We start from the raw sequence: 25,810 nt of genomic DNA on the forward strand, positions 1-25,810 counted from the left end.
CCATTACATAGTTTTAATTCAAAATCCCACACCCCTCCCCAATGCCAAGACCACAGATGTATGTCATCTGGCACAGCCAGGTATAACAACTCTCCTCATCCCTTCTCCTACCTAGTGTCAGTGTGTCCCAAGGACACCTGTCAGCCCTGGCTTTGCCCCTCCTGGGACATGGCTGTGCTGGATCGTGACTTCAGAGTCAGTTCTGCCCAGCCCAGGCACTGTGTCTGTACCTCGGGAATCAGGACCCCACCTCCACATGCTGCCAAATTGCCTCCTTCCACTTTGGGCAATTTCTAAGTCCCCCGCTGTTTGCTGAGCTCGGGGCTGATGGTGATACTTACTGGGTGGGGTGTCCTGAGCTAACCTGAGGTCTTGTGAGCATTCTCTGATCCTCACCCACACATAGCCTGGGTGGTCAGCATTAACGAGATGCCCCAGGCAGCATAGTATCTGTACCTCCTACGTGATTCACTGGGCCCTACGGCTCATTCGAGGAAGACACCCTAGCAAACCAGCCCATGCATTGACCAGGGTCTAGGTCATCCAGGATTGGGCCACCAGGGTGCTGCTGTTGTGCTGACTCAAATTGTTCATCTAGATTATGGTCCTGCAAGAAAAAAATTTGCCTAGGCTGTATACACCCTGGAGGTGACCCTGCATGGAATCCTTGACTTCCCAGTCACTCGTGGGCCTGAAGCATCCTTATGATAAATTCATAAGCGCTGCTCTGAGAGGCTCCACCTTCCAAACACAACACCAAAGGGACTGTCGACTTGCCAGGTAGAAACCCTCTTGCATCCTAGGCTTCTCCCTCCCCTGCTTGAGGAACTAGAGTGAAATAGGAACAAGCCCTCAAGCTCTTCTGGCTTTCAGTTGCCCGTGAGCTTTACCCTTTGGGGGTCACATGGAGAGAAATACGTGTTAGTCTCCCATGGGCTTAGCTTAGATGACACCTGCAGCTTGAGGTCCATGATGACAGTGGCCACCTAGGTTACTTTTCAGGAACTTACAGGCAGCTTTTATGAAGACTATCAACTCTTTATTTGGGCCTTCACAGATCCCAAGGGTGACTTTGTAACAGCAGGGGCCAAAATTCCACCCTCAGAGGACACAGCCACGAGGGTTTTCTAAGTCTGAGCCCCATGGTGAAGTGTGCAGGTGATGCAGGCCTGTGTCAGGTACTGGTCCTCCTCCCTGCTCCTGGTACCATCCCTAGCTGACAGTTTCCTGCTTTCCCATCCTGCAACTGCAGTAAGTCCTGAGCTTGGGGAGGAAGAGTTGAGGCTCTCTTTGCCAGATGCACAGAGCCACAATGAACAGCAGTCCTGTCAGACTTATCATTTCTGGGATTTCCATGGCCGATTGAACGGCACCTGCATCTATGGAGCCCGTTCTGCGCACTGGTTTCTAGTGCGCATAATCACTGCTGGGTCCTTCTCCTTCCTGCCTTCTGTGGAACCTCACTGTGGACCCATGGGTGAGAGTTCTTTCGCCCCTTCCCAGGCAGCTGAGCCAGGGACTGGGTAACGACAGTAGGACAGGAATCATGGCATGTCAGGGTGACCCCAGATCACTTTCCAGGGGTCAGTGACACTGGGACACTGCAAGGACAAACACAGGGTGTGGCACGAGCTGCCAGACGCCAACCCTGCCCATGAGTGACCAGAGGAATTCCTTGGTGACACAAATCTGCCAACTAACAAGAGGAAGGCCAAAGCTTCCCCCTTGGGAAGGACAGCATGAAGGAGACATACAATAAATTCTCACATACGCCATATCCCCTGTCTAGTGCTGAGGCAGGAAGAGTGGAGGAAGGAAGGAAGGAAGGAAGGAAGGGAGGGAGGGAGGGAGGGAGGGAGGGAGGGAGAGAAGGAGGAGGCAGGGATGGGACGGGCCAAGGAAGAAGGGAAGAGGATGAAGAAGGCAGGCACGGGGTCCTGTCATTTCACGGCCATTCTCAGGTCCTGGGATCCTGGGTGTCCTCAGTCTGAAAAGCAGCTTGCAGACCTCAGTCCCTGGCTGTGCACCTGCACTGCACCACCCATCCCACCCCACCCCACCCCTGTCTGGTGACCAAAAGTCTTCCAAAGTTTGTCATCTTTTTCTGGCAGCCTTAGTGATGCAAGCCTCCATCTCAGCGCTCAGGAGGCAGAGGCAGAGGCAGAGGCAGAGGCAGAGGCAGAGGCAGAGGCAGAGGCAGAGGCAGAGGCAGAGGCAGAGGCAGAGGCAAATGGATCTGTGAGTTTGTGGCCAGCCTGGTCTATATAGAGAAACCCAGGTGAGCCAGAGCAAACAGCGAGACTATGTCTCAAACAAAACATTTTATTTTATTTATCTTTTTATTACATCTTCCTTTGCCTGTTTTTCATGTTTTGGGGGCTATGCATGCTACAGTCTTCCTGTGGTGGTCACAAGGCCAGGATTCAGTTCTCCCCTCCACCATGTAGGTCCCAGAGACCCAACTCAGATGGTGTCTTAGTTACTTTCCGGTTGCTGTGATAAGACGCCCTGACCAAAGAAACGTAAAAGAAAACGTTTATTTGGGGCTCACTGTTGCAGAGGCTTCGCTGGAGTCCATACCCTCATGATAGAAAGCCTGGCAGCTATCGAGCAGACATGGTGCCAGGATCCACAACTGAGGCAGAGAGAACTAACTGGGAATGGTGTGAGCTTTTGAAACGTCAAAACCCCCAGTGGCCTTCTCCAACAAGCCACACCTCCTAGTCCTTCCCAAACAGCTCTACCACCTCAGGACCAAGCATTTAAACATATGAAACTGTGGGGACCACTCTCATTCAATCCACCACAGGTGCCATTCATCGGTCCTGGTGTTTTTGTTTTTTTTTTAATTTCCTCTTCCTAACACTCCATTTGGCTGATGAAGGCATCTGTAAAGTCTCCTTTCCCATTTGGAATTCAGTCCTTATTGTGGTAACCCTCAAATTTCTTTTCTTTTCTTTTTTTTTCTTTTTGGTTTTTCGATACAGGGTTTCTCTATATTGTTTTGGGGCCTGTAGACCAGGCTGGCCTCAAACTCACAGAGATCCGCCTGTCTCTACCTCCAGAGTGCTGGGTTAAAGGCGTGTTGTCAGCAACGCCCAGCTAAACCTCAAATTTCTATTATTCACATTTAACTGCATTTAGAAACATAGTTATCTCAGAGGCTGGGGTTGGAGCCCAGAGGGGAGCATTTGCACACTCAAAGCCTTGGGTTTGACACCCCACAACACCACATACTAAAGAAGACCTTTTCCTTGTGGTTTATTAGACTCCATAGTTTTAATTTCCCCTTTTATATGAACAGACTTTTTTTTTTTTTTTTTTTTTTTTTTTAAAGACTGCACCAGCCAGCTGCGACCAGCATATTTTACCACTGTCTGGGCTTTATTGTCTCTCAAATCCCACCTCTTCCATCTGGCTCCCTCTCGTGTACTTCTTTCTCTGGTGCATTTAGTGACAGTCTGGGGGGTGCTAAATCAAGTGCCTTGCAATCTGGAATAATTTTATTTTGCTGTTACTGTTCTTTGATGCTCGACAGTTTCACAGGGGTCCCTGGGATGATCTACACTCTCATGTTCATACAGCACTCAATTTCACAGGAGCTCAGACCTGGGAGCCACCTGGGATGACTCATCGTAGTTGTTAACTTGATGCAACTGGGAAGAGGGACTCTCAACTGAGAAACCTTTACTAAACTGCTACTGCCCCATAGGCAAGCTGATGGAACATTTTCTTGATTGCTAATAGATGGGGTAAGGCCCAGCCCACTGTGGGTGGTACTATTCCTAAGCAGGCGGGCCTGAGCTGTAAGAAAGACAGCTGAAGGTGAGCAAGCCAGTCAGCAGCATTCCTCTGTGGTTTTCTGCCCCTCATCTGCACAGCATCACCAGGAGTCTAGTACAACAGCACTGAGCAGGGACTGGAGGACTCACATGGCCCTTCCCCACAGAGCTGAGAGGCACTGAGGCCCTCAGGCCTCAAGTGTCTTCATTCATTTTTTGGGGGGGAGGGCAGGGTTTCTCTGTAGCTTTGGAGCCTGTCCTGGAACTTTCTCTGTAGACTATGCTGGCCTTGAACTCACAGAGATCTGTCTATCTTTGCCTCCTGAGTGCTGGGATTAAAGAGGGGCGTCAACGCCACCTATTTCATAGTTTTTATTTTCTGAGACCAGGTCTTTCAGTGAATCTGGAGCCTGGGGAGAGTCTCTGCCTCCTAAGTGCTGAGTTAAAGGCCTGTGCCACCACCTCAGGTGTTCCCTGCAGCCAGGCTTAGTGATTTGCTCAACAGTGCTGTGAGATACAGATTGTTTTCCCCTTGTTACAGGTGTGGAGATTGAGGTCCAGATACCACCATGCCCAAGGTCACACTGCAAACAAGCATGGGAGTGAGGATTTGAATACAAGACTCCTGCCTCTACCTCTGTGGTTAATTATAGCTCCCATCACTCCGGCTTGTTGCTGTGTTGGGAAGACGCAAGCTTCTCCATTCAAGCTCTTGTTTTCAATCTTGCGTCTTCAGTTCTCTCTGCTTTGTCTAAGTTTACACTTTCTCATCTGATAATGACTCACAGGCTGACCTAAAATTTGTGCCTTACATGCAAACTAAAGCTCAAGATGTCTGCATGTAGGAACCCCAGACACACTCAGCTCTTCTTAACCTGTAGGTTGTGACCCCTTTGGGAACCTAGCAGCCCTTTCACAGAGGTCACCTAAAACCATCGGAAAACAAAGGTATTTACGTTACGATTAATAACTAGCAAAATACAATTATGAAGTAGCAACAAGAATAACTTTATGGTTGGGGATCGCTACAACATGAGGATCTGTATTAAAGGGTGGCAGCATTAGGAAGGCTGAGAACCTCTGCCTTAGGCAGACCAGATCTATTGTACATAGGGAACTCCAGCCGGCCAGGGCTACAAGGTGAGACCCTGTCTTGGGAAGAGGGACGGAGGGACGGAGGGACGGAGGGAGGAGGGAGGGGAGGGAGGGAGGGAGGGAGGGAGGGAGGAGGGAGGGAGGGAGGGAGGGAGGGAGGGAGTGACGACGAAAGGAAGGACAGATGGGACAGATGTTCAGAAAGACGCTGGACAGAGAGACAGTCTGTGGTAGTCTTGCACACTGTGCTCAGTAATTTCCCTAGGATGTAGTTACTGAGATCACCACGAGGCGGCAGGCTTCAGCACCTGTCATTTCCCAAATCCTGCAGTATCCGAAGGATAATGACCACTGTCCTCCAAGACTGCAGTCCAGACTTTCCTCCCCTGACAAGTCCTATGTCCTTTTCTGCAGATGCTTGACCCCTAACCTTGGAGAAAGACTCGAGCTGTCTCTCTGCATTAGAATAGGGGGGAGCAGGAAGTGGGGGACATGGGGCTGACTGTGGAGGGGGTCAGGGACGCGGCTCCCAGCTGGCTCAGACAGGCTGTCCTTCTAGAGCAGACCCTGGCGGCAGAGCTTACAAGTGTCTGCTGTGTCTCTTCCTTCCTTCCTGCCTGCCTGCCTGCCTGCCTGCCTGCCTGCCTGCCTGCCTGCCTGCCTGCCTGCCTGCCTGCCTGCCTGCCTTCCTTCCTTCCTTCCTTCCTTCCTTCCTTCCTTCCTTCCTTCCTTCTTCCTTCCTTCCTGTATTCATGCCCTGATGGCTTGTAGGTGGAAAGGCCCAGGCTGGGCCCTCGGGACCATCGGGTGGATCCCCAGGCTGGAAGACCCTGAGCAACCTTGTGCTTCGCCCTCTTCAATCATCCCTGCCCCACCTTAGTTAACTCATTGGTTGCTGCCGCCCTGCTGGGCAGCCGGATTGCACCCCAAGGCACCTAGACCCATGCTGTCCTTCTGCCCCGAGCATGCTGGGAGCCTCCAGAACTCCAACACACAAAATCTCTGCTCTTTGTATTAATAAATTACCCTCACTGGGTATTGTATTCCACCAGCGCAAACTGCAATAAGAAGCAGTGTCACAGAAAAATAATGGAATTTTATTTTTAAATTTTAATTCTTATTACTTATTGCAGGTGTCAGAGGGGTATCAGATCACCCGGAGCTGAACTCACAGGCAGTTGTGAGCTGCCTGATGTGGAACAGTCAGTGCTCCTAACCACTGAGCCATCTCTCCAGCCCTACACATGACAATTGTTGTGGGATAATCTTTTTGTACACTGTGAAGATATGTCACTGTGATTTGGGTAATAAAAAACTGAATGGCCAATAGCTAGATAAGATTTTCGAGGCAGAGAGGACACTGGGAAGAGGAAGGTGGAGTTGCCAGCCAGACACAGAGGAAGCATGACATGTAGGAGATGAGATAACAAGCCATGAGCCACGTTGCAGCATGTAGATTAATATATAGGTTAATTTAAGTTATAAGATCTAGGGACTGGAGAGATGGCTCAGAAGTTAAGAGCACTGGCTGCTCTTCCAGAGGTCCTGAGTTCAATTCCCAGCAACCACATGGTGGCTCACAACCATCTGTAATGAGATCTGGTGCCCTCTTGTGGCCTGCAGGCATATATATGTATCAGATAGAACACTGTAATAAATAAATAAATACATAATATTTTTTAAAAAGTTGTAATATCTAGTTAGAAACAAGTCTAAGTTATTGGCCCAGCTTTCATAATTAATAATAAGTCTCCATGTCATAATTTGGGAGCTTGTAGTTGGTGGGGTTTTTGTTTCATTTTATTTTGTTTTTTTGGCTCTTTTGGGGGCCAACACCTAGCTCCCAAATAAATCACAATAAAGAATAAGTCTTACTTATTCTTTCTTATGAATGCCTGGTCTTATCTTGGCTTGTTTCTGGTCAGCTTTTCTTAAATTATCCTATCTTTTGGCTCTGAGCTTTTATCTTTCTCTATTTCTGTATACCTTTCTTTGCTTCTTTCTCTGTGTCTTGCCATGTAGCCAGGTAGCTGGTCTCTGTAGTCTTCCTCTCCCTCCTCTTTCTTGCTCCTCAAACTCTCCTCCCAGGTTTCTCCTATTTATCCTCTCTGCCTGCCAGCCCCACCTATCCTTTCTCCTGCCTTGCTATTGGCCATTCAGCTCTTTATTAGACCAATCAGGTGTTTTAGATAGGCACAGTAACACAGCTTCACAGAGTTAAACAAATGTAACAAAAGAACACAACACATTTTTGCATCATTAAACAAATAATTCACATCATAAACAAATGTAACACATCTTTAACAGTTATAGACTCCCAACATCCAGGCACGTATTTCTATATAGGATCTGAGAAAGTGTTTTAAAAAAAGGTTCCAAACAAAAACGGGGCCAAACAAGGCTCCCTAGTCATGCAGTCTCTCATGTGTGCTGCGGTACAGAGACAAATCTGCAGAAACCTGCAGGCTTCAGCTGCCAGTGCACCATGAGCTAAGCTGTGCTGCAGGTTAAGGTTTTGCTCATGCAGACAGAAAAGGTTACAGATATGCATTAAAGCAGATTCAGATGGACAAAAATACTCATAAATATAGTTTATAAATAATAAAGTCTTTAAAGAGAAAAGTAAATGTTTTTTTAAGGTATGTAGAGAGAGGGAAATACACAAAGAGTCTGGATCCTGTGTGGTATTGAATTGACTTTAATTTTTCTTTTTTTCAAGACAGGGTTTCCCTGAGGCTGTCCTGGAACTCGCTCTATGTAGACCAGGCTGGTCTCGAACTCACAGAGATCCGCCTGCCTCTGCCTCTGGAGTGCTGGGATTAAAGGCGTGCGCCACCACCGCCCAGCTGACTTTAAATTTTTTGATTGCTGCCAGGAAGTGGTGGCGCACACCTTTAACCCCAACACCCAGGAAGCAGAGGCAGGCGGATCTCTGTGAGTTCGAAGCCAGCCTGGTCTATACAGAGCAAGATCCAGGACAGGCTCCAAAGCAATACAGAGAAACCCTGTGGGGGGGGGAAGAAAAAGAAAAAAAAAACAGCAACAAAAAAGTTTTAAGTTCAATATACAAGTCAAAAAATATGTTATTTTGGGGAGAGATTATGCTTTTGTTTCCATAGAAAACAAAAGGCTGTGGGTTCACTCAATGTTGATAGATATCAGATTTAATTGGAGAAGACCCCCTGAAAATCCTGGTTAAAGACGAGAAATAAACATAGAAAAACTACAAGACGGGTGGTGTATATTTTACCTGCTCAAACATAAAACAAAAAGTCATCTTTGGCAGGCTTCTGTACAACCCACAGTCCATACATGTATTAACACATGTATGTATATTACCTTTGAAAATTTATGTGTTTTCAGAGCAAGAGGACCAGACACCAATATAAATGGGTGGCTCAGGTGACCCAGCCTCTCAAAGCAACTCTGTTGCGGTTTCCTCAGAGTTTTGCATCCAGAACAGCTTCAAGGCTGCTGTCTGAGATGGTCCAGTCTCACAGACTATTCTAGCCAGGACTTGACCATCCTAGTTTCCTCAGGGTCCCCTAAAGATGTCAGCACCTCCAGACAACAGAATCAGTCTAGAGAACACAACACCCACTTTCCCAAGAGATGAGGTGGATGTTTTTGGTGAAGTGATGGCTTATGGATACCTGTCATTGTTTAGGGGGGTTGGTTACAAATTGTTGTTGGTCATGGCCAGGGAGGATACTGAGCAAAGGAAATTAGATTCGGTGATCTCTTTCTGGAGAGATAATGGGGGGTATAATGTAGAAATGATGAGGAAAAGGGGTGGATTGCTAAGTCTACTTCTAAACAACCACTACTTAGAAATATTTTCCATTGGTATGGAATTTTGATTATTGATACAAATTTAAGGTTATTTTTGATAGAACATACTACACATGTGTTTCTACTTTTGTTTAAGGTATTGTACCTATGCAGCTTGTTTAACAATGTAATGTAAATTTCTATTCCTTGAAAGTTATTATTACTATTTAAGATAATAACAAAATACAAGTTAGTAGTTAGTCACCTATAACAATCAAACTTGTAGTCATATTAGGTATGTTTTTAAGGTCAAACAGGACTATATTTTAGATAGATAAGTGACTTTCAAACACTTCAAAGACCTACAGAATATGGCATTTAAAATGTTTTAATAACATAAGAGTTTTCATGACAGTGAGACACATCTGCTCCTGGGAACAACAATTTACTTCATAAAAGGATGGTGGGCTTTGAAGAACCTCCACATGGAGTTTGCTTTCATTGTGGCAAAGCTAGCTATTTGGGCAAGAAACTGCTCTTGCCTTGACTACTGACAGTATGCTAGGCAAGAAGGACACAAAGCAAAAAGTCTAACTTTGCCAAGGTAAAGTGGGGCAGTCCTTCAAAATTCCTACTTCATGAAAGAGTAAAAGAGTCTGCCAGGCCAGGCGTTGGTGGCGCACACCTTTAGTCCCAGCACTAGGGAGGCAGAGGCAGGTGGATCTCTGTGAGTTGGAGACCAGCCTGGTCTACAGAGAAAGTGCCAGGACAGCCTCCAAAGCCACAGGGAAACCCTGTCTCAAACAACAACAACAATAACAACAACAACAACAAAACAAAAAAAGAGAGTCTGCCACATACTCTAGATACTGTAGACTAAAGATCGGATGCTCCAACATTACAAAGGAACTTTGGGTGGCTGTCCGGGCATCCAGAGGTCTGTCATCTCTATAGGTTTGGAAGTGGCTTGCACTGCACTTCCTATTTACTCAGATAATATTATATCTTTCTGGAGTCTTTGATGGAGTCCAAGACTAGGTAGTACAATTGCTGCTTTTCTTAGTTATGATAAAAGGGAAATTAGGTACAGAGCTTTGGACTCATCAAGTTAGAATAAATAAATAATGGGGTATTTTCTCCAAATATGCCAAATATAATTGCATTGTAAATACAATTCTTAGTTGATGATTGTTCTTATTGTATACAGTTTTACTGTGTTAGGATTAAAACCTTTCTTTTTTATTTAGACAAAAAGGGTAAACTGTAGAATAATCTTTTTGAACACTGGGAAGATATGTCATTGTGATTGGTTTAATAAGCCGAACAGCCAATAGGTAGGCAGCCATTGTTGGACTATCCAGAAAGTGTAAGAAATCCTCTCTCTCTCTCTCTCTCTCTCTCTCTCTCTCTCTCTCTCTCTCTCTCTCTCTCTCTCTCTTCTCTCTCTCTCGTTCTGACTTCTAGAGAACCCTGACTAATACACCACAAAGGCATGAGGACCTGAGTTCAAACCTACATTAAACCAGTAGAGCACCTGTAACCCCAGCACTCCCGCAGCCAGAGAGGAGGCAGAGGCAGGAGAGTTCCCAGAAGCTGCTGGGTCAGCAGCAAGAGACCCTATTTAACCAAAACAGGTGGAAGGCAAGGACTGACAGCAGATGCTGTCCCTGACACACACACATACTCACTCACACACACACACACACACACACACACACACGCACGCACGCACGCACGCACGCACGCACGCACACACGCACGCGCGCGCACGCGCGCGCACACACACACACTCACACACACGCTTACACACACGCTCACACAGATTCATTCACACTCACACACACTCACACACACTCATACACACTCACACACACAACACTTTCACACACTTACACACACTCACACAACACTTTCACACACTCACACACATTCACAGACTCACTCACACAACACTTTCACACACAGAGAGACTCACTCACACACTCACATTCACACACACTCACTCACACACATACACACACACACACACACACGCTCACACTCACATACCACACACACACACACACCACAGTCACTCACACTCACATACCACACACACACACACACACACACACACACACACACACACTACTTTTTCTAGATTGGCAGAATACTATTCTAATTTTGTGCCTTCAAGACCAGTAGTCAGAGGCAAACACAGTGAGGTGAGCTTCAGAGCATGGCTGCTGTTCCTGTGGGGGTCATCGGGAGAGTGTGAGCGGGAGTCACAGGGTGATGGTGCCTTGAGTAACTTCCCAGCGCGAATCAAGAGACCTTCACTGCTCGGGATTCCCTGGGCCTGTCCCTGTGGCTATTCCCTAGAGTCCTCTTCTGCTCTTTAGCACCTATTCAGCCCCCTGGAGGTTCTCTCTCCTTTGATCTCAGGGCCTGTCCCCAGGGCCAGCAACTCAGTTAGTTCCCCAGCACTGTGTGTGTTTATTCTTGAGGCTCCAAGTACCTGTGGGCCTGGCGAATTCTTACACCTTGGTGTATTGGTCTGTAAACAGAGCCTTGGCATCCGGGGTGGTCTGTAGTTAGGGCTCGGGAACTGACCACTTGAACTCAAAATACCGTAGGTCCCCTATTGCAGGCAGCAGGGGTCAAGGCAGGTGTCACCTGGGATATTGAGGGGGTGGGGAGTAGGTGCCGGAGGGATTAGTCTGGGAACCCATACCCCAGCATCAGGAAAAGAAGTCCACAGGGCTATTGTTGCCCCACCCCCAGGTAAGCTTGGGAAGTTAGAACTCCTTCCGTTATCCAGATAAATGAATAAATAAAGAAAGTCGATACCGTGTTCAAGCCTGCAGCCCGGTGAGAAGAAGGGTGAACGCTGCAGGGCAGAGGCACTGAGCCACAGCTGGGGGTGGGGGCGAAACAACCCAAGACGGTGCTGAGGCCCTGACGCAGCGGGGCAGCCGTGGGCTGGGCAGGAGGAGTGGGATCCAGAGGCTTGGGGGACTAGGTCACTTGTGTGTGACTCTGGGTCGGCTTAGCACGCCCGACAGCGCTAACGCGCGGGTGCCGGGCCAAGCAAATCTTTTGTCCCGGGAGGCGCTGAGCCAGCAGGCGCCACAGGGTATATAGCGCGTCCCGCGGCGGCCGGCGACACACCATGGCTCAGCGCTCCGGGAAGGTGAGTGCGGCCAGCGGCTTGGGGGACCCTCGCGCGTGGGGAGGGTGCGTACTGGTCCCAGATGCTCTTTGTGTTTGACAAAGTCGAGCAAAGCTGGCTTTGTGACCTCCGCCTGTTGGCCGAGTGCTTGGAGCTGAATGGTCGCCCTCTCCCCACACCTCTTTTATGGGACCCCCAAGTCAGGAGGGGCGTGGTCAGGCCAGATGCTGCTGACTCGGTGATGAGTGAGTCTCTGATGGCCCCTAAGGTCGAGGATCTCCTGCAGTCTTTTCTTCACGACAGGGTGCCCAAAATGTGGTTTTTGCCCCCGCTCCGGGGATCTTCTCTCTCCACGTGACTTGGGGGAGTTCTGGGGGCCTCCTCTCCCCACTTGACTTGAGGCTGGTGCTTTGAGTGTGTAGAGATCGAAGGGAACCTCCAAACCCTTTGAATGCTGAGAGCTCCTAGAATTTCCCAGAGGTCCTAACCAGGCCTGCCTTATGCAGGAAGGGCACCCACCAATGTGGCTATCCCTTGCCCTCCTCTAGTGTCCAGGTCCTGGCTGCTCCAGGAACTCTTTGGCCTCCAGAGGCTCCCGGCATGCCTGGCGGACACCATTTATCTGCCTGCGTGGGCTGGGATGTGGTTCAGTAACTAAGAGCACCAGCATGGCAGAGCAGAAAAGGAAGAAACCCCAAATCAGTGTTGCCCTGGTTCACCAACATTCATTCCCACAAAACACCTTAACTCCAAGGGGCAGGGACGTGCCACTGTATTCTTCTGGAAACCGGAGTGAGCACAGTTTCTGGGTGATATGACCTCATTCCTGCAGAGTCCTTTTGAGACAATAGTTCTTGAGTTCCAAAGAGTTATTGCGTGATTGGATTTCCTATGGTGGGAAGTGAATTTGTAGGCTATGGTTGCTTTGCCTGTTTAGTTTGGGACAATGGCAACCTGGCTGAGACACTATGCCTGAACTGCCAAGAGGTTCACAAAATTCCAAGTCTGACAACTATTTCTCAGACTACATGAAAAAGTAGAAGCTCCAAGGCTACAGCTCAGTTGCTACCGTGCTTTTCTAACATGCACAAAGCTCTGGGGTTCATCCCCAGCCCTGCATAGACCAGGCGTGGGGGCCTTGGCCATACTCTCCGCACTCAGGAAGTGGAGGCAGAAGCATCAGAAACTTAAAAGTCATCCCTAGATACATAATAAGTTCAAGGCTAGTCTGGGATAATTAAGATCCTGTCTCAAAGAAAAAAAAAAAAAGCAGGGGCTAGGGGTGGGGGGTAGAAAAGGCAAAGAGATAAGTGATATTTAGACATTTAGCCCTCTCCTGAAAACTGTTCTCTGGCTTCCACAGATCCCTCCCCTCCAGTTGAGGAGTTCCAGTATTAGAAACTTTACTTTTGGCCAGGTGGTGGTAGTGCATGTCTTTAATCCCAGCACTTGGGAGGCAGAGGCAGGTGGATCTCTGTGAGTTCCAGGACAGCCTCTGAAGCCACAGAGAAACCCTGTCTATAAATAAATAAATAAATAAATAAATCCAAACAAATTTTAAAAAAGAAACTTTACTCTCTGAAAAATAAATGCTGAGTTATGGTGACTTGTTCCTCATGACATTTATGCTTTCAGAAAACATTTCCTTTAATGCTATCGTGGGTGTTATATATAAGACAAGCAAATGCTGAGTTTAACAAAAACAGTGACAGTTTTAAAATAACCTGATTTCAAGTGGGCACCTAGACAAAGGGAAACCCCTGTCCACAGTTGGCTGGGCCATGCGTCTGCTTCTCTGAGAGCCTAGTGAAGCCATGTCTGGCCTGTTGGTTGGCTACTGCTCATTCACTCTCTGTCCTGTCAGCAAATAGTGGCAGGCATCTACTGCAATGAGCAGGGATGCAAGTCTGGGTTCCACTGAGCATGTGGAGCTCAGATGCAGAGAAGTTGATGACCCAGAGTCTTTCTGAGACTGCAGTTCTTCAGACCCAAAGAGTTATTGAGTGATGAGAATTTCAGTATTAGGAACTTTTTGAAAAATCAGTGTTGAATTATGACAACTATTTCTGCATGACATCCATGTCTTAAAAATCATGTCCTTTAATGCCACTATGAGTGTTAAGTATAACAACAAACAAATGCTGAGTACACCCATGCCTCTGTGTGTGTGTGTGTGTATGTATATGTGTATGTATATATGTGTGTGTGTATATGTGTGTGTATATGTGTGTGTGTGTGTATATGTGTGCCTCTGTGTGTGTGTATGTATATGTGTGTATGTGTGTGTGTATATATGTGTGTGTGAGTGTGTGTGTATATGTGTGTGTGCCTCTGTGTGTGTATGTATATGTGTGTGTATATGTGTGTATGTGTGTGTGCCTCTGTGTGTTTATGTGTGTGTGTATATGTATATGTGTGTGTATGTGTGTGTGTGTGTGTGAGTGTGTGTGTGAGTGTGTGTGTGCCTCTGTGTGTGTGTATGTATATGTGTGTATGTGTGTGTGTATATGTGTGTGTGCCTCTGTGTGTGTATATGTATATGTGTGTGTATATGTGTGTGTGCCTCTGTGTGTGTGTGTGTGTGTGTGTGTGTGTGTGTGTGTGTGTGTGTGTGTGGTCACATGGGTCCCTGATCTGTTCCAGATCACTCTCTATGAGGGCAAGCACTTCACAGGGCGGAAGCTGGAAGTCTTTGGGGACTGTGACAACTTTCAGGACCGAGGTTTTATGAACCGAGTGAACTCTATCCGTGTGGAGAGTGGCGCCTGGGTCTGCTTTGATCACCCTGACTTTCGAGGCCAGCAGTTCATCCTGGAGCATGGTGACTACCCTGAATTCTTCCGCTGGAATGGCCACAATGACCACATGGGCTCCTGTCGGCCTGTGGGCATGGTGAGTGAGTCACTCCATCTGGGGGCTGGGAACTTCCAGCTCAGGCAGTAGAAGGTCGCCCTGGCATTTAGTCAGGTCACCTCCCAACAATAAAATCTTAAAACTTGAGAGAGCCCTGTCCAGACTCACTGACGTGAGCATGAAATGCTGTGAGGACCAAGAGGGGTAGTAGACAGAACACAAGAGGCCCTGGGAGTTGCCGAGGAATCCTTTTAGATTTCTGAGCCAAGCATGTAGCTAAATTTCAGAGACTGAAAGTATGTTTGGATTGTCACTGAGTAGGGTTGCGCTCAGCGAAAGTAAAATGGAGCTTTGGGGATGAAGCTCAGCTTGTGAAGTCTCTGCTGCACAAGTATGAGGACCTGAGCTTGGATCCCCAGAGCCCATAAAGCCAGCTGTGATGGTTCACTTGTAACCCCAGCACTGAGGAGAATCCCTGGGGTTTGCTGACCAGATGTGATGTTTCACTTGTAACCCCAGCACAGCAGAATCTCTGGGGTTTGCTGACCAAGTTAGTCTAGCCAAATTTAGACGCTTCCAGTTTATGGGCAGGCTCTAAAAAACTAAATAAATACAGTGGAGGGCATAATGGATAAAGTGTACAAGCCTGAGTTTGGTCCCCAAAACCCAAGGTAGGAGAGAGCACAGACTCCACAATATCGTCTGATCTCTCTCTCTCTCTCTCTCTCTCTCTCTCTCTCTCTCTCTCTCTCTCTCTCTCTCTCACACACACACACACACACACACACACACACACACACACACACACACACACACGACAAAAGCTCTTAGTAAGGTAGAGACTAATTGTGAAAGAAACCCAGTATCGCCCACTGACTTCCGTACACACATGCTCACACGTGCGCCTGGGTGTACTCCCGTGTACATGAACACATTCATACACAAGGTAAGGCTGCCTTGAGCTGAGCATCTACCCATGCAGATTTCCTGTAGCATTATGGAGGCCTTAAATACTCCGAACTTGGAGTGAATAATGGCGGCCAAAGTGCCAGCAGAACCAGTAAAACTCTAAGGGGACTGAGCTCTTGATTTGCACAGATGGTTTTGCACAGCTGAAGTGTATAGGGAGAGCAAATGGGGGGGGGCATTGCTCCCCATGGAAAAAGACCTTTTCTGCCTAGTTTCTCTCGAGTCTCCTTAGGGTGGGATTTGAGGAGTGAGGTCCTCAGGTCACAGGTCTGAGTGTTGCCCTTTGGGTGGGAAACAAGTGATCCTGGGGACCAATGTGGGCAGTTCTCAGAAGAGTGTCTGTCTGCCGGGGCATGGATGCCTCACCAGGGCTCGGGCCAACATCTGAGGAGTCTGGATAGGCACCACTCTGCATGGGGCCTCTTTTCTTTTCTACATCAGCTCCAGAATCAGCTGGGCTCTGGCACGTTCCACTGGAAGAATGCTTTCCTAGTGTCCCTGCCAGGATGTGGGCATTTGGAGAGAGACATTAGGATGGTTGGCTCTGGATCCTGCATAATGTTGTTTATATGAAAAATACACAAGGCATTTTCTGAAAGCTGTTCTTTTAGAGTCATCCCAGGCTTCATAGGAACCTGGCCAGTTGGGGGGGGGGCTCCTCTCTGCTTTGGGCATTGGGGGAGGGGGTCACACAGGGAGATGTATACTCTGGTGCTAGTGAATTATGATGTTGAAACCAGCAGGGACTTCAGCAAACGAGAATCATTGTTTTAGATGTCTTGGCTTAGTGTTTTCATAAAGGGTTCTATTACACTTCTAAAATATTATCATTTGGAAGACTGCCTGTGGCCTGAAACTGAGGGTGGATATGCCAAAGCTGGGACATGAATCCCCCACGTGGAATGCCTGGAGGGAGCCAGTGTCCCCCAGCTCTGGTCTTGCCCTCACTGGACCTTGGGTCCTTAGTTATAAAAGGTCTCACTGGACCAGTTCAGTGGTTTAGGTTTTTAGAGTAACAGAACCCTTTCTCCCACCACATCTCATGGAAGAAAACCTGTGTGTATGTGTGTGTGTGTGTGTGTGTGTGTGTGAGAGAGAGAGAGAGAGAGAGAGAGAGAGAGAGAGAGAGAGAGCACGTGTGTTGGGATGGGGAGTACTCACTGGATCCCAGTCCAGCCCAGAGCCGGGAGTCATTCCATATTCCATCCCACCTGTGCATGGGGAAGAGAGACTTGGAGTATTCCTTTTTCCTTCCCCACCTGCCTGGTTCCTGGAGCACGGAGAACATTTCCGCATAGACATCTTCGAGGGCTGCAACTTCACAGGCCAATGCCTGGAGTTCGTGGAAGACTGCCCCTTCCTGCAGAGCCGGGGCTGGGCCAAGAGCTGCGTCAACGCCATCAAGGTGTATGGGGATGGAGCGTGAGTACAGCTGGGGCTGCCAGACAGGTGTGGTAGGGTGGGTAGGCATCAGGCCTGTGGGTGGGCGTGGTGCCCCTCATCCATAGGCCTTCATCTGCCTCACCTGTTCCAGGCAAGCAGTGAATAGCTACTGTCTCATCGGGCTTTCAGGAAGGTCACAGAACCTCAGAGAAAAGAGCACTTAGCAAACTATGACCATCTCTGCTGCAAGACTAGACTGCCTGGCAGAACCCCCACTTAGGGGGTACAAAGCTACGCAGCAGTCCCACCTGCCAGATCTGAGGGGATACATCTCCCAGCTCAGGTGACCCCAGACTTAGATGTCTCTGTGTAATGGCAAACAACCCACACCAGCTTGTTGGAGACGTGGACTTCAAGAAGCTCGCATAGGATGGATAAGAGTCCGGGAATTTTGCCTGTGTTCCCCAGTCCAAACCAGCTGTCAGAAGTCCAGTGCTTGCCACGTGGGGCTCCCTGTGCACGCGTACCCTGGACACACACAGGCACACCACACTGGGTTTCTACCCATTGTGGAGATGTCATCCCCATATTACAGAAACACAAGCTGAGGTTGCACTTAACTCTCAACCCTTCCCACAGCAGAGGCCCTGCTGGGACTGCAGCCTGGTGGAACCCCTTCTACTCCAGAGCTGGGTACCCTTCAGACTCTCCCCCAACAGAAGAGCCCCACAGGATCCAAGCCTCCCTGTGCTCAAGATCAGGGCCCTTCATAAGGGGTTGAGGGAGAGACTGAGGAAGACAATGTGTGCCCAAAGCAGAGCTGTAGTTATTATTTCTCCCATATCCCTGACCTTGGCTCCCCTAACCTGAGGATAGCTGCAAACCCAGGGGGAGGAGCACAAAACAACTTGCCTTGTGTCTCCTCAGGTCAGAGGCATACATCTGTATGAAAGATGCCCTAAGACCCAAGACATAATCCCCCTGCCAACCCTGAGGATCTAGGGAGAGGGAAGGCAGGAGTGTGAACTCTGATTGTGATTGGAGGGGATTTTGTTTGGTTGGTTTTTGTTTGTTTTGTTTTTCGAGACAGGGTTTCTCTGTGTAGCCCTGGCTATCCTGGAACTCACTCTTTTGGTCTCAAACTCAAGAGATCTGCCTGCCTCTGCCTCCCAAGTGCTGGAATTAAAGACATGTGCCATCACAGCCAGGCTTGGGGCATATGATCTTTAATCTCCATTTCCTGGGAGGAACCAGGCTCAATCAATGGTCCAGGAGGTGGAGGTCAAGATGGCAGGCTTCTGTGTTGGGATCCAAGGTGTGCTTGTCTTTTGTCTGTGTACCATATGCATGCCTGGTGACCACAGAGGTCTGAAGAGGGCATCGGATCCCCTGGACCTGGAGTTAGACAGTTCTGAACCGCCATGTGGGTGCTGAGAATTAAACCTGGTTCCTCTGGGAGAACAGCCAGCGCTCTTAACTACTGAGCCACCTCTCCAGAGACCCCTTTCTCTATTACTTTCCCCCAGGAGCTGCAGGTGAGGAGCCAGAGGCTTAGCTGTCATGCCCACTCAGTTCCCTCTTCTTTTGGGGATGTCCACAAGAGCCCCAAGGTGGCTCAGGGCACTACAGGACAGGGCAGGATTAGACACCAGCAGTGGGGGGGGGCGTGGTTGTAAGAAAGCTAGGTGACCCAGGCCCCCCCACACCTCCTCCTCCACCCTCAATTTCCAACCCCTACAGCCAGATTGTGCCATTTATCAGTGGAGGGATCAGTTTTAGGAAGGTAGGGTCCTGTGGTGACTTGGGAGGGCTGTGTGGCCTTTAGTGATCTCTCTCCTTTTCTGAGTTCAGAACCTTGGGCTCCTCACAGATTCCCAGTGTGTCTGTTCCTTGGAAAGAAAACTCCTTGAGTGCTGTGTCTTCCGGGAGCAGTAAGCAAGAACTGCTAAGACAAACTGGGGGAGAGAGGGGTCCCCGCTAAGAGAAGTCCAAGCAGTCCTGTGACCTGAGTCTCAAGGATCTCAGAGTTCTGAGCAACCCTGGGGGAGCCCACCTTCATAAGACCATGTGGCTCAGAGTAAAGTTGCTTTCTACTGTGGCGAACGAGGCGGAGGGAGAGCCCGCGCTAAAGACTGAAGTGAAACGCAGAGCCAGCCATTGCCCACGGTGCAGCCACCCTCCCCAACTTTCTAAAGCTCTCTAAAGCCCCCAAACCTGACCCCAAGTGGGAGGGTACACATGGCATCTTTTCCTGGGTCCCACGCGCACAGCTCAGCACTTGTCTCAGGGATGGTGACAGGATGGGTAGGGCTGGTCCAGGCTCTGGTGAGAATCTCTTCCTTACCCTTGGTCTCGGATAGAGACCGCCCTCCTTGTCGTCTCCATCAATCTTCCAGATTCCACATGGGGTGTACTTCACCTTCACCACAACCCCTGGGTTGAAAATAGCCAGAGGCCTGGTGCGCACACACCACCAAGGGAAGGGTGCCCTTACCAGACCTCATGTCCTGGAGGACAGCTCCCCTGTGCAACGCAGCCAGCACAGACCGCTTGCACTGGAGCACAGGCCCCATGAGGGCTGTTGGCCAAGTGAATACACTGTGGGGCTGGTCCCCAGTTTATGTCTGTAGGCCTGTCAGGGCCTAGGTTCTGTGTGCAAATGGCCCTTTGGAGGGTGACTGGGCAGAGCGCATCCCCTTGTCGGTTACTGGGCAGTCAGTCTCCTTCCTGTGCCACCCCAGTGAGGAGCTAGGACAGAGGGGTGGGACTGGGGAGGCTTGCGGGCCTGAGTGGCTCCTGCCCACTGACCTGCCCTTCCCCTGGCCTTCAGGTGGGTCCTCTACGAGGAGCCCAACTACCGCGGCCGCATGTACGTGGTGGAGAGGGGCGACTTCCGCAGCTTCTCCGACTGGGAAGCCCACAGTGCGCGCGTGCAGTCGCTCCGCAGGGTGCTCAACTTCTTCTAGTCCCACCTGGGGACGTGCGGCCTACGGGGGCAATAAAGATCCTGCAAGCGGAGTGCTGGCCAGCCTTGGAGTACTTTCTGGGTCGCTCACTGGCTGGGGACCCCAACCCGGCAGGAGGAAGCCTGGCGGAGCGAAGCCAGCCCACTCCCTCCGCTCTCAAAGCGGAGCTAGAGCGGCCGCAGCCTCAGGGCCACAAGAGGGCGCCCGAGAGCAGGGCGCAGCCTGGGCGTTTGCTTCTGCCTCGGGAGGGGCTGGGAAAGAGGGGAGAGCGGGAGGGGCGGGGCGGAGGAGAATTGGGAGCATCCCTGTGGACAGGGTCGCTTCAAGACGTTCGGTCTGCCCTGGGGCTGGGCTGATTCTGGAAAGTATGTTCCTAGAGATGGAAGGAGAGAGGAGCCTGTCCAGGAAGGATACTCTTGCACCTAGCCCGGGGGTGTCTGGTAAGAGTCCACACCCTCGAAGGCCAGCGGTTGTTCAACCTAGCTCCCCAGTGAAAACGGAAAGGCTCCGGAGGGGATCTTTCCAGACACGATGGTGGCCCGGGTTACTTATCTGCCCCTGCCTGCAGACCAAAGCCCTCCCAGCCCAGTGTCTCCACCTCTTCTGCGCCATCTCCATCTCTAACTCCCTACACTGAAAGAAATGGAAAAGAGTGCCATTAAAAATCACTGCTTCACCCCGGACGATGCGTCCCCAGGAGCTGGCCAGGGACAATGAGTGACCTCTACAAATGTACTGGGTGGGGGGGGGGTGCTGAGTCACCCCAGGGTAATAGAGGATTGTTCTGGGCTTGGCAGAGAAACACAGGGTCACCTTCTGACATATGAGTCCCCAGGAGTGTGTCTCCAGGACTTCTCCCATTGCATACCCCTGAGAAGCCACTAAAGCTGTGTGAACTGAGGCCCCTCCCCGCCCCCCTCCCCACCCCAAAGCCGACTCTCCATCCCAATGAGGCCCAGGCCAAGGACCTGAAGAAACCACTTTAAAACAATCAACAGGCCACATACCTTCCCTCTCCTGTGTCCTGCTTCCCCTTGGGAAGGGAATTTGTTTAGAGTCAAGCGTGGGCGTTTCTTTTCTCAGTCACTGCAGTGGACTTCTTTGTAGGAGAGAGTTCCAACCGGCTTGTCTCCATGGGTAAGCACATCTGCCAGTAAGGCCTTCCTGGAGGAGGCCAGGGCCCTGACCTTGCAAACCAGATTCCCCTGCCACAACTGTCCACGCCCACCAACACCTCTGAGGAGGGCAAAGTCAGGTGGCATTTATTTATTGAGCACTTATTTTATACCAGGCTCTGAGGTAGATATGACTCATGCAGCTTTACTTAACATATACAATAACACCAGTGCTTATTATCATCACTGGACAAATGAAGGTGGTTAGAGTCAGACAAGCAACTTGCTTAAGGCTCCTCGGTAGGCAGGGTTCAGAACTTGTGCCCTACACAGAACCACACCTTGCACGTATTGGCATATTCGACATGGAAAAAAATCAAAAGCTCCTGCTGGCCTGTTCTTCTACCTGTTATATTCACTGTACATACATAAACACACACACACACACACACACACACACACACACACACACACACAGTGTGACGCAGCATGGGGAGATGTAATCTAGACCAAGACTGAGCCAGGTTTCAGACTCCTTTGAGTCTGACAGGCTGGACTGGCCTCTGTGTTTGGTTCCTGCCTCCACAAATGTGTGATCCAGGATGTGGAAATATCATAGGTCAGAATCAAGATCTTGTTTAAATTTTTAACTGTAAATAAACAAAAAAAAATGTGACGCAGACCCATAATCCTAAACAGAGGGAGGTAGATCACTGCACATTCAAGACCAACTTGATCAACATAGCAAGTTCCAGACCAGTCAAGAGTGAGACGCTGTCTAAAAAACAAACAAACAAAAAAATCACACAGAACTAAATAAGCCAAACAACTACGGGAAGGGGATGATGGTGTGTGGCAGAGTGTATGTACCCACTGCCGTGGAATGTGTGCCCGGACAAGGTGAAATGATGCATGTTATGGTGTGTGGGTCTGTGACCATAGACTTGAGGGAAGCAGGGAGAAGAGCTGGGTCCCAGCAGGACTCTGAACTCTTATTCACATATGCTCAGTGTCTCAGTGTCCACAGGTGCGCAGTGGGATCATAGCCCGCCCTTGTGCGGAAAGGGCTTCCTCCTGGGAGTCAAACGGAAGCTACTGTCCCTCCAGCCTAAGCCAGTCCCAGGGGCTCCTCCTGAACTAGCCTCGCTTTCATCTCTCAGGAACACAGGCACCTCATTAGGGTGATTCAAGGCTCCACACAGCTTTGCACTCCTGGGTGACCTCCCTGTCACCCCAACCCCCTGCTCCCTAATCTGTCAGCAAATCTGCTTTTGGTCAGAAAGAAGAAAAACAAGCTTCCCACTACAGAGCCTGTGGGCAGCTGTGCAATTTATCTGAAGTCCATCCAGGGGGTAGATGGACCGAGGACGAGCGCCCTTAGTGCTACACATGCTTCTCATATTTCTGTCTCCACTGGTGGTTTGGAAAACTGGGGCTTTTTGGAGCCACCTCCTGTGTCCTCAGCCCTGGTTCTTCACCATCCCTCAGACTCCTTGCTGATCGGGGGTCTGCAGGCATTGTTTATCGGGCCCAGTCAGACCACAGGGAAAACTTTGTTTGGAAGCCCACACTGATGTCTGGCCGTCTCCGTGGTGTGTTTCTCCCTGCTCCTCAGCCGACACCAGGCCTATGCTATAGTCTCTGTCCCCTCCCTTCCCGGCCTCCCTCTGCCCAATCTCCAGCTGTGCCCTACTTGGCCTCTCCTTGCCTGGAAAGCCTTCAGAGCAGAGTGAGGCCCTAAGTGTCCTTGCTTCCCTCTAGAAACCTCAGCAGTGTTTTCAACCAAAAAACTGTGGGGCAAGACAGTTTTTAAATCCAGGTTCATGGCTGAGGGTGTAGCTGGTGGCACAGCACTTGCCTGCCATGTGTGAGGCTCACAATTCTAGCCCCAACACTCTCAAATAAATAATAAACCATCTCTGAGTTCCCTGCTGGTGTGTTAGCTACTTTTCTCTTTGCTCAGTCAAAATACCTGCAGAAGCAACTTCAGATTTATTTGGGCTCATGGTGTCAGAGGATATGGTCCATCATAGTGGCCAAACTTTTTACACAGTGTCAGTTGATGCGGAAGAAAGCTGGGAGTCCGGCCTAGATCAAAGATACATAGTCTTCAAGGCTTGCTCCAGAGACCTAAAGGTTCTACGTCTCCTCCAAACAGTGTCACCAGCTGGAGACCAAGTGTGCAAGCACACCACCCTATTGGGTGATGGTAGGGCAGTCTACATTCAAATCATACCAGTTGGAGACAACATGGTGCTGGAGTCGGGTGGTGGCAATGTGTACATAGCAATGTGACAGCTCCACTGTCACTGAGCAGGGCACCCAGCAACAGCAGCCGTGGTGGGTCTGATACTATGTGGATTTTGCAACAGCAGCCACGGTGGATTTGATACTATGTGGATTTTGCACCAAACAAAAGTTGCACTCTTCTTGCTGAAGTACTCAGAGCCATTGGCAGGTAATTGAGATACAGAAGCCCCTTCCTGACCCTGACATATACTGGGTCTTACTTGCCCCAGGCGTGCGTCACACAGCCCTGTTGGCACCTGTCACCTTTTTGTTGATCTCAGTGATTCCCGTGGATCATGGAGTGGGGAAGGGTGCCCTAACTGCCGGGGAACCTCAATGGGAGACCCAGTAAGGCCACTGTAGAGCAAGGTGAGGATACCTGAGCCTAATTCAATTTTCCCAAGCCCTACTCAGCCAACACCTCCATGGTCTGGTGTCAGCAAAGACACAGAAATGAGAGTTTCCATCCTTGCTAAGTCTAATGTTTTTATAAAGAAGCAGTTTGCTTCCCTGCTGCCTGTAGTCCTGCCACGCAGTCTGTGGTGTACAATCCTGTGGAGACCAGCTGCAACCTTTCCTTGTGACCTCTCTGCATGTGTGTGGGGAAAGGGTGGACAGGGTCAGCAGCCTGCAAGTGTGCAGCTCCTTTCTTAGTATGCAGTGGGGGAATTACCGCCGGCAGATGTGCAGCGGTTTGCTGGTTTGGGGGTGGATTTGGGGAGACAAGTCTAGGTCCAACCTGTGGGTATGCAACCCGTTGCTGAGACCCCAGGTCTACACTCCCTGGGTAAGGATAGAGACCCTGGGTGGAGGGGGCAGCCATTGTCAATAGAAACGGGATTTAAGATTAGGTAGGACTAGGCCAGGCAGTGGTGGCACTCGCCTTTAATTCCAATGCTCGGGAGGCAGAAGCAGGCAGATCTCTGGGAGTTTGAAGCCAGTCTGGTCTACAGAACAAGTTCCAGGATTCCAGGACTGTTACACAGAGAAACCCTGTCCAAAAAAAAAAAAAAAAAAGATGAGGTAGGACTCAGATTGAGGCCCAAAGCAGTTTAGGCAAATGGCTAGTAAGGCCCTTCCTATCCACACTAATTCCCAACACCCAGAGTGGGAAATCCTGGTTTCCCACAGTGAGGAAAGCTGGTTCTCCTTGCCTCTGGGCCCCTTTCCCACAGAGAAATAAGTGATAGGCTTGGGGTGGGGGTGGGGGTGGGGGTGGCCTGAGGTGCCATGGAGTTTCTGATCCATGTGCATAGAGACCACAAATGGCCACTATCTTTGATAGTTTACATGTTCATTCTCTCTCTTGTTCATTCCGAGTGTGTATGTGTATTTGTGTGTCTATGTGCATATTTGAATTACCATATGTCAGAGCACATACTTCTATTTCATGAACATATGAAATATGATGTTATATATCATTTGTAATTCATTATTCTATGAGACTGTGTTGAGGGAAGATAATATGATCAAAAATTGTATGAGAAAATTTTAATAAAAAAGTAAATGAATTAAACAACAAAAGGAATGGGCACTGTTTGTTAATGGAAACTTTCTACAGCTTCAGAAAGTTTGTAATGGAAACACTCCCCCCAAGTGCACCTTCATGGTAGTGCTGGATTCTTTCTCCCTTGGCCAGAGAAGCTCTGTGTATTCAAGAAGTCAGATAGGAGGCTGGGCATGATGGTGAACACCTTCAGTCCCAGTATGCAGGAGGCAGAGCCATGCAGACCTCTGTGAATTTGAGATCAGCCTGGTCTACATAGTGAGTTTTAGGACAGCCAGAACCACACAGAGGGATCCTGTCTCCAAAAACAAACAAACAAAACAACAAAAAGCCAGGTGGTGAATGCATCCAATCCCAGCACCAGGGAGAGAGAGGCAGGCAAATCTCTGAGTTTCAGACAAGCCTTAAGATGACCAGGGCTACACAAAGAAATCATGTCTCGAAAAAAAATAAATAAATAAAAACGATATGAATGAAAGGGGAAACTAAACTCAAAGGACTGAAGGGACCAGACCCTCACTCAGCCCCTGCTTCAGCAGCCATGACAGGCCACAGAAAAGCCACAAGGAAACTCCAGATCCTCTGGCCTCCGGGAGCCTAGGGCCAAAACTGAACATAAAGAAACTCCAGACCCACCCCACCCCCCAGCCTCCTAGGTACTTGGTTTCTGGGAACTGTTTGGCCACAAAAGAAACTCCAGGGGAGACCAAAACCTCCCCTGTAGTCTCCAGGATAGTTGTGAAAACTATTGGTATCTATGAACAACAGGCCACCTGCAAATAACAAGACAGCCATAGAAACCACAGAATGTTCTCTCTCAGCACTGACCAATGAGAATACCTGGTACACATGCCAAAATATGACTTTGAGAAATTCTCCTGATTCTTCTCAAATGTCAACCAATCAGAAACCAACCTGTAACTGCTAAT

General features: G+C 49.3%; 1 protein-coding gene across 1 annotated transcript; it reads left to right on the forward strand.

Annotated features, from left to right (window-relative positions):
• The first annotated feature begins 11,799 nt into the window (after positions 1 to 11,799).
• Crygn (crystallin gamma N) lies at positions 11,800 to 20,192 on the forward strand. Its single transcript, XM_035449058.1, has 4 exons — positions 11,800 to 11,820; positions 14,413 to 14,691; positions 16,898 to 17,043; positions 19,835 to 20,192. The coding sequence occupies exons 1-4, from the start codon at positions 11,800 to 11,802 to the stop codon at positions 19,968 to 19,970; spliced, it is 582 nt and encodes a 193-aa protein (XP_035304949.1). The 3' UTR covers positions 19,971 to 20,192.
• Positions 20,193 to 25,810: the final 5,618 nt, after the last annotated feature.

This window comes from Cricetulus griseus, chromosome 8 (assembly GCF_003668045.3).
Source record: "Cricetulus griseus strain 17A/GY chromosome 8, alternate assembly CriGri-PICRH-1.0, whole genome shotgun sequence".
Classification (NCBI taxonomy): Eukaryota; Metazoa; Chordata; class Mammalia; order Rodentia; family Cricetidae; genus Cricetulus; species Cricetulus griseus.

Excerpts from the sequence above, each read along its gene's own strand:
- Crygn (XM_035449058.1), top strand. The coding sequence starts at position 11,800 with ATGGCTCAGCGCTCCGGGAAG. Across the intron at positions 14,692-16,897 it reads CCTGTCGGCCTGTGGGCATG|CACGGAGAACATTTCCGCAT; the intron begins GTGAGTGAGTCA and ends TGGTTCCTGGAG. Across the intron at positions 17,044-19,834 it reads AAGGTGTATGGGGATGGAGC|GTGGGTCCTCTACGAGGAGC; the intron begins GTGAGTACAGCT and ends CCTGGCCTTCAG.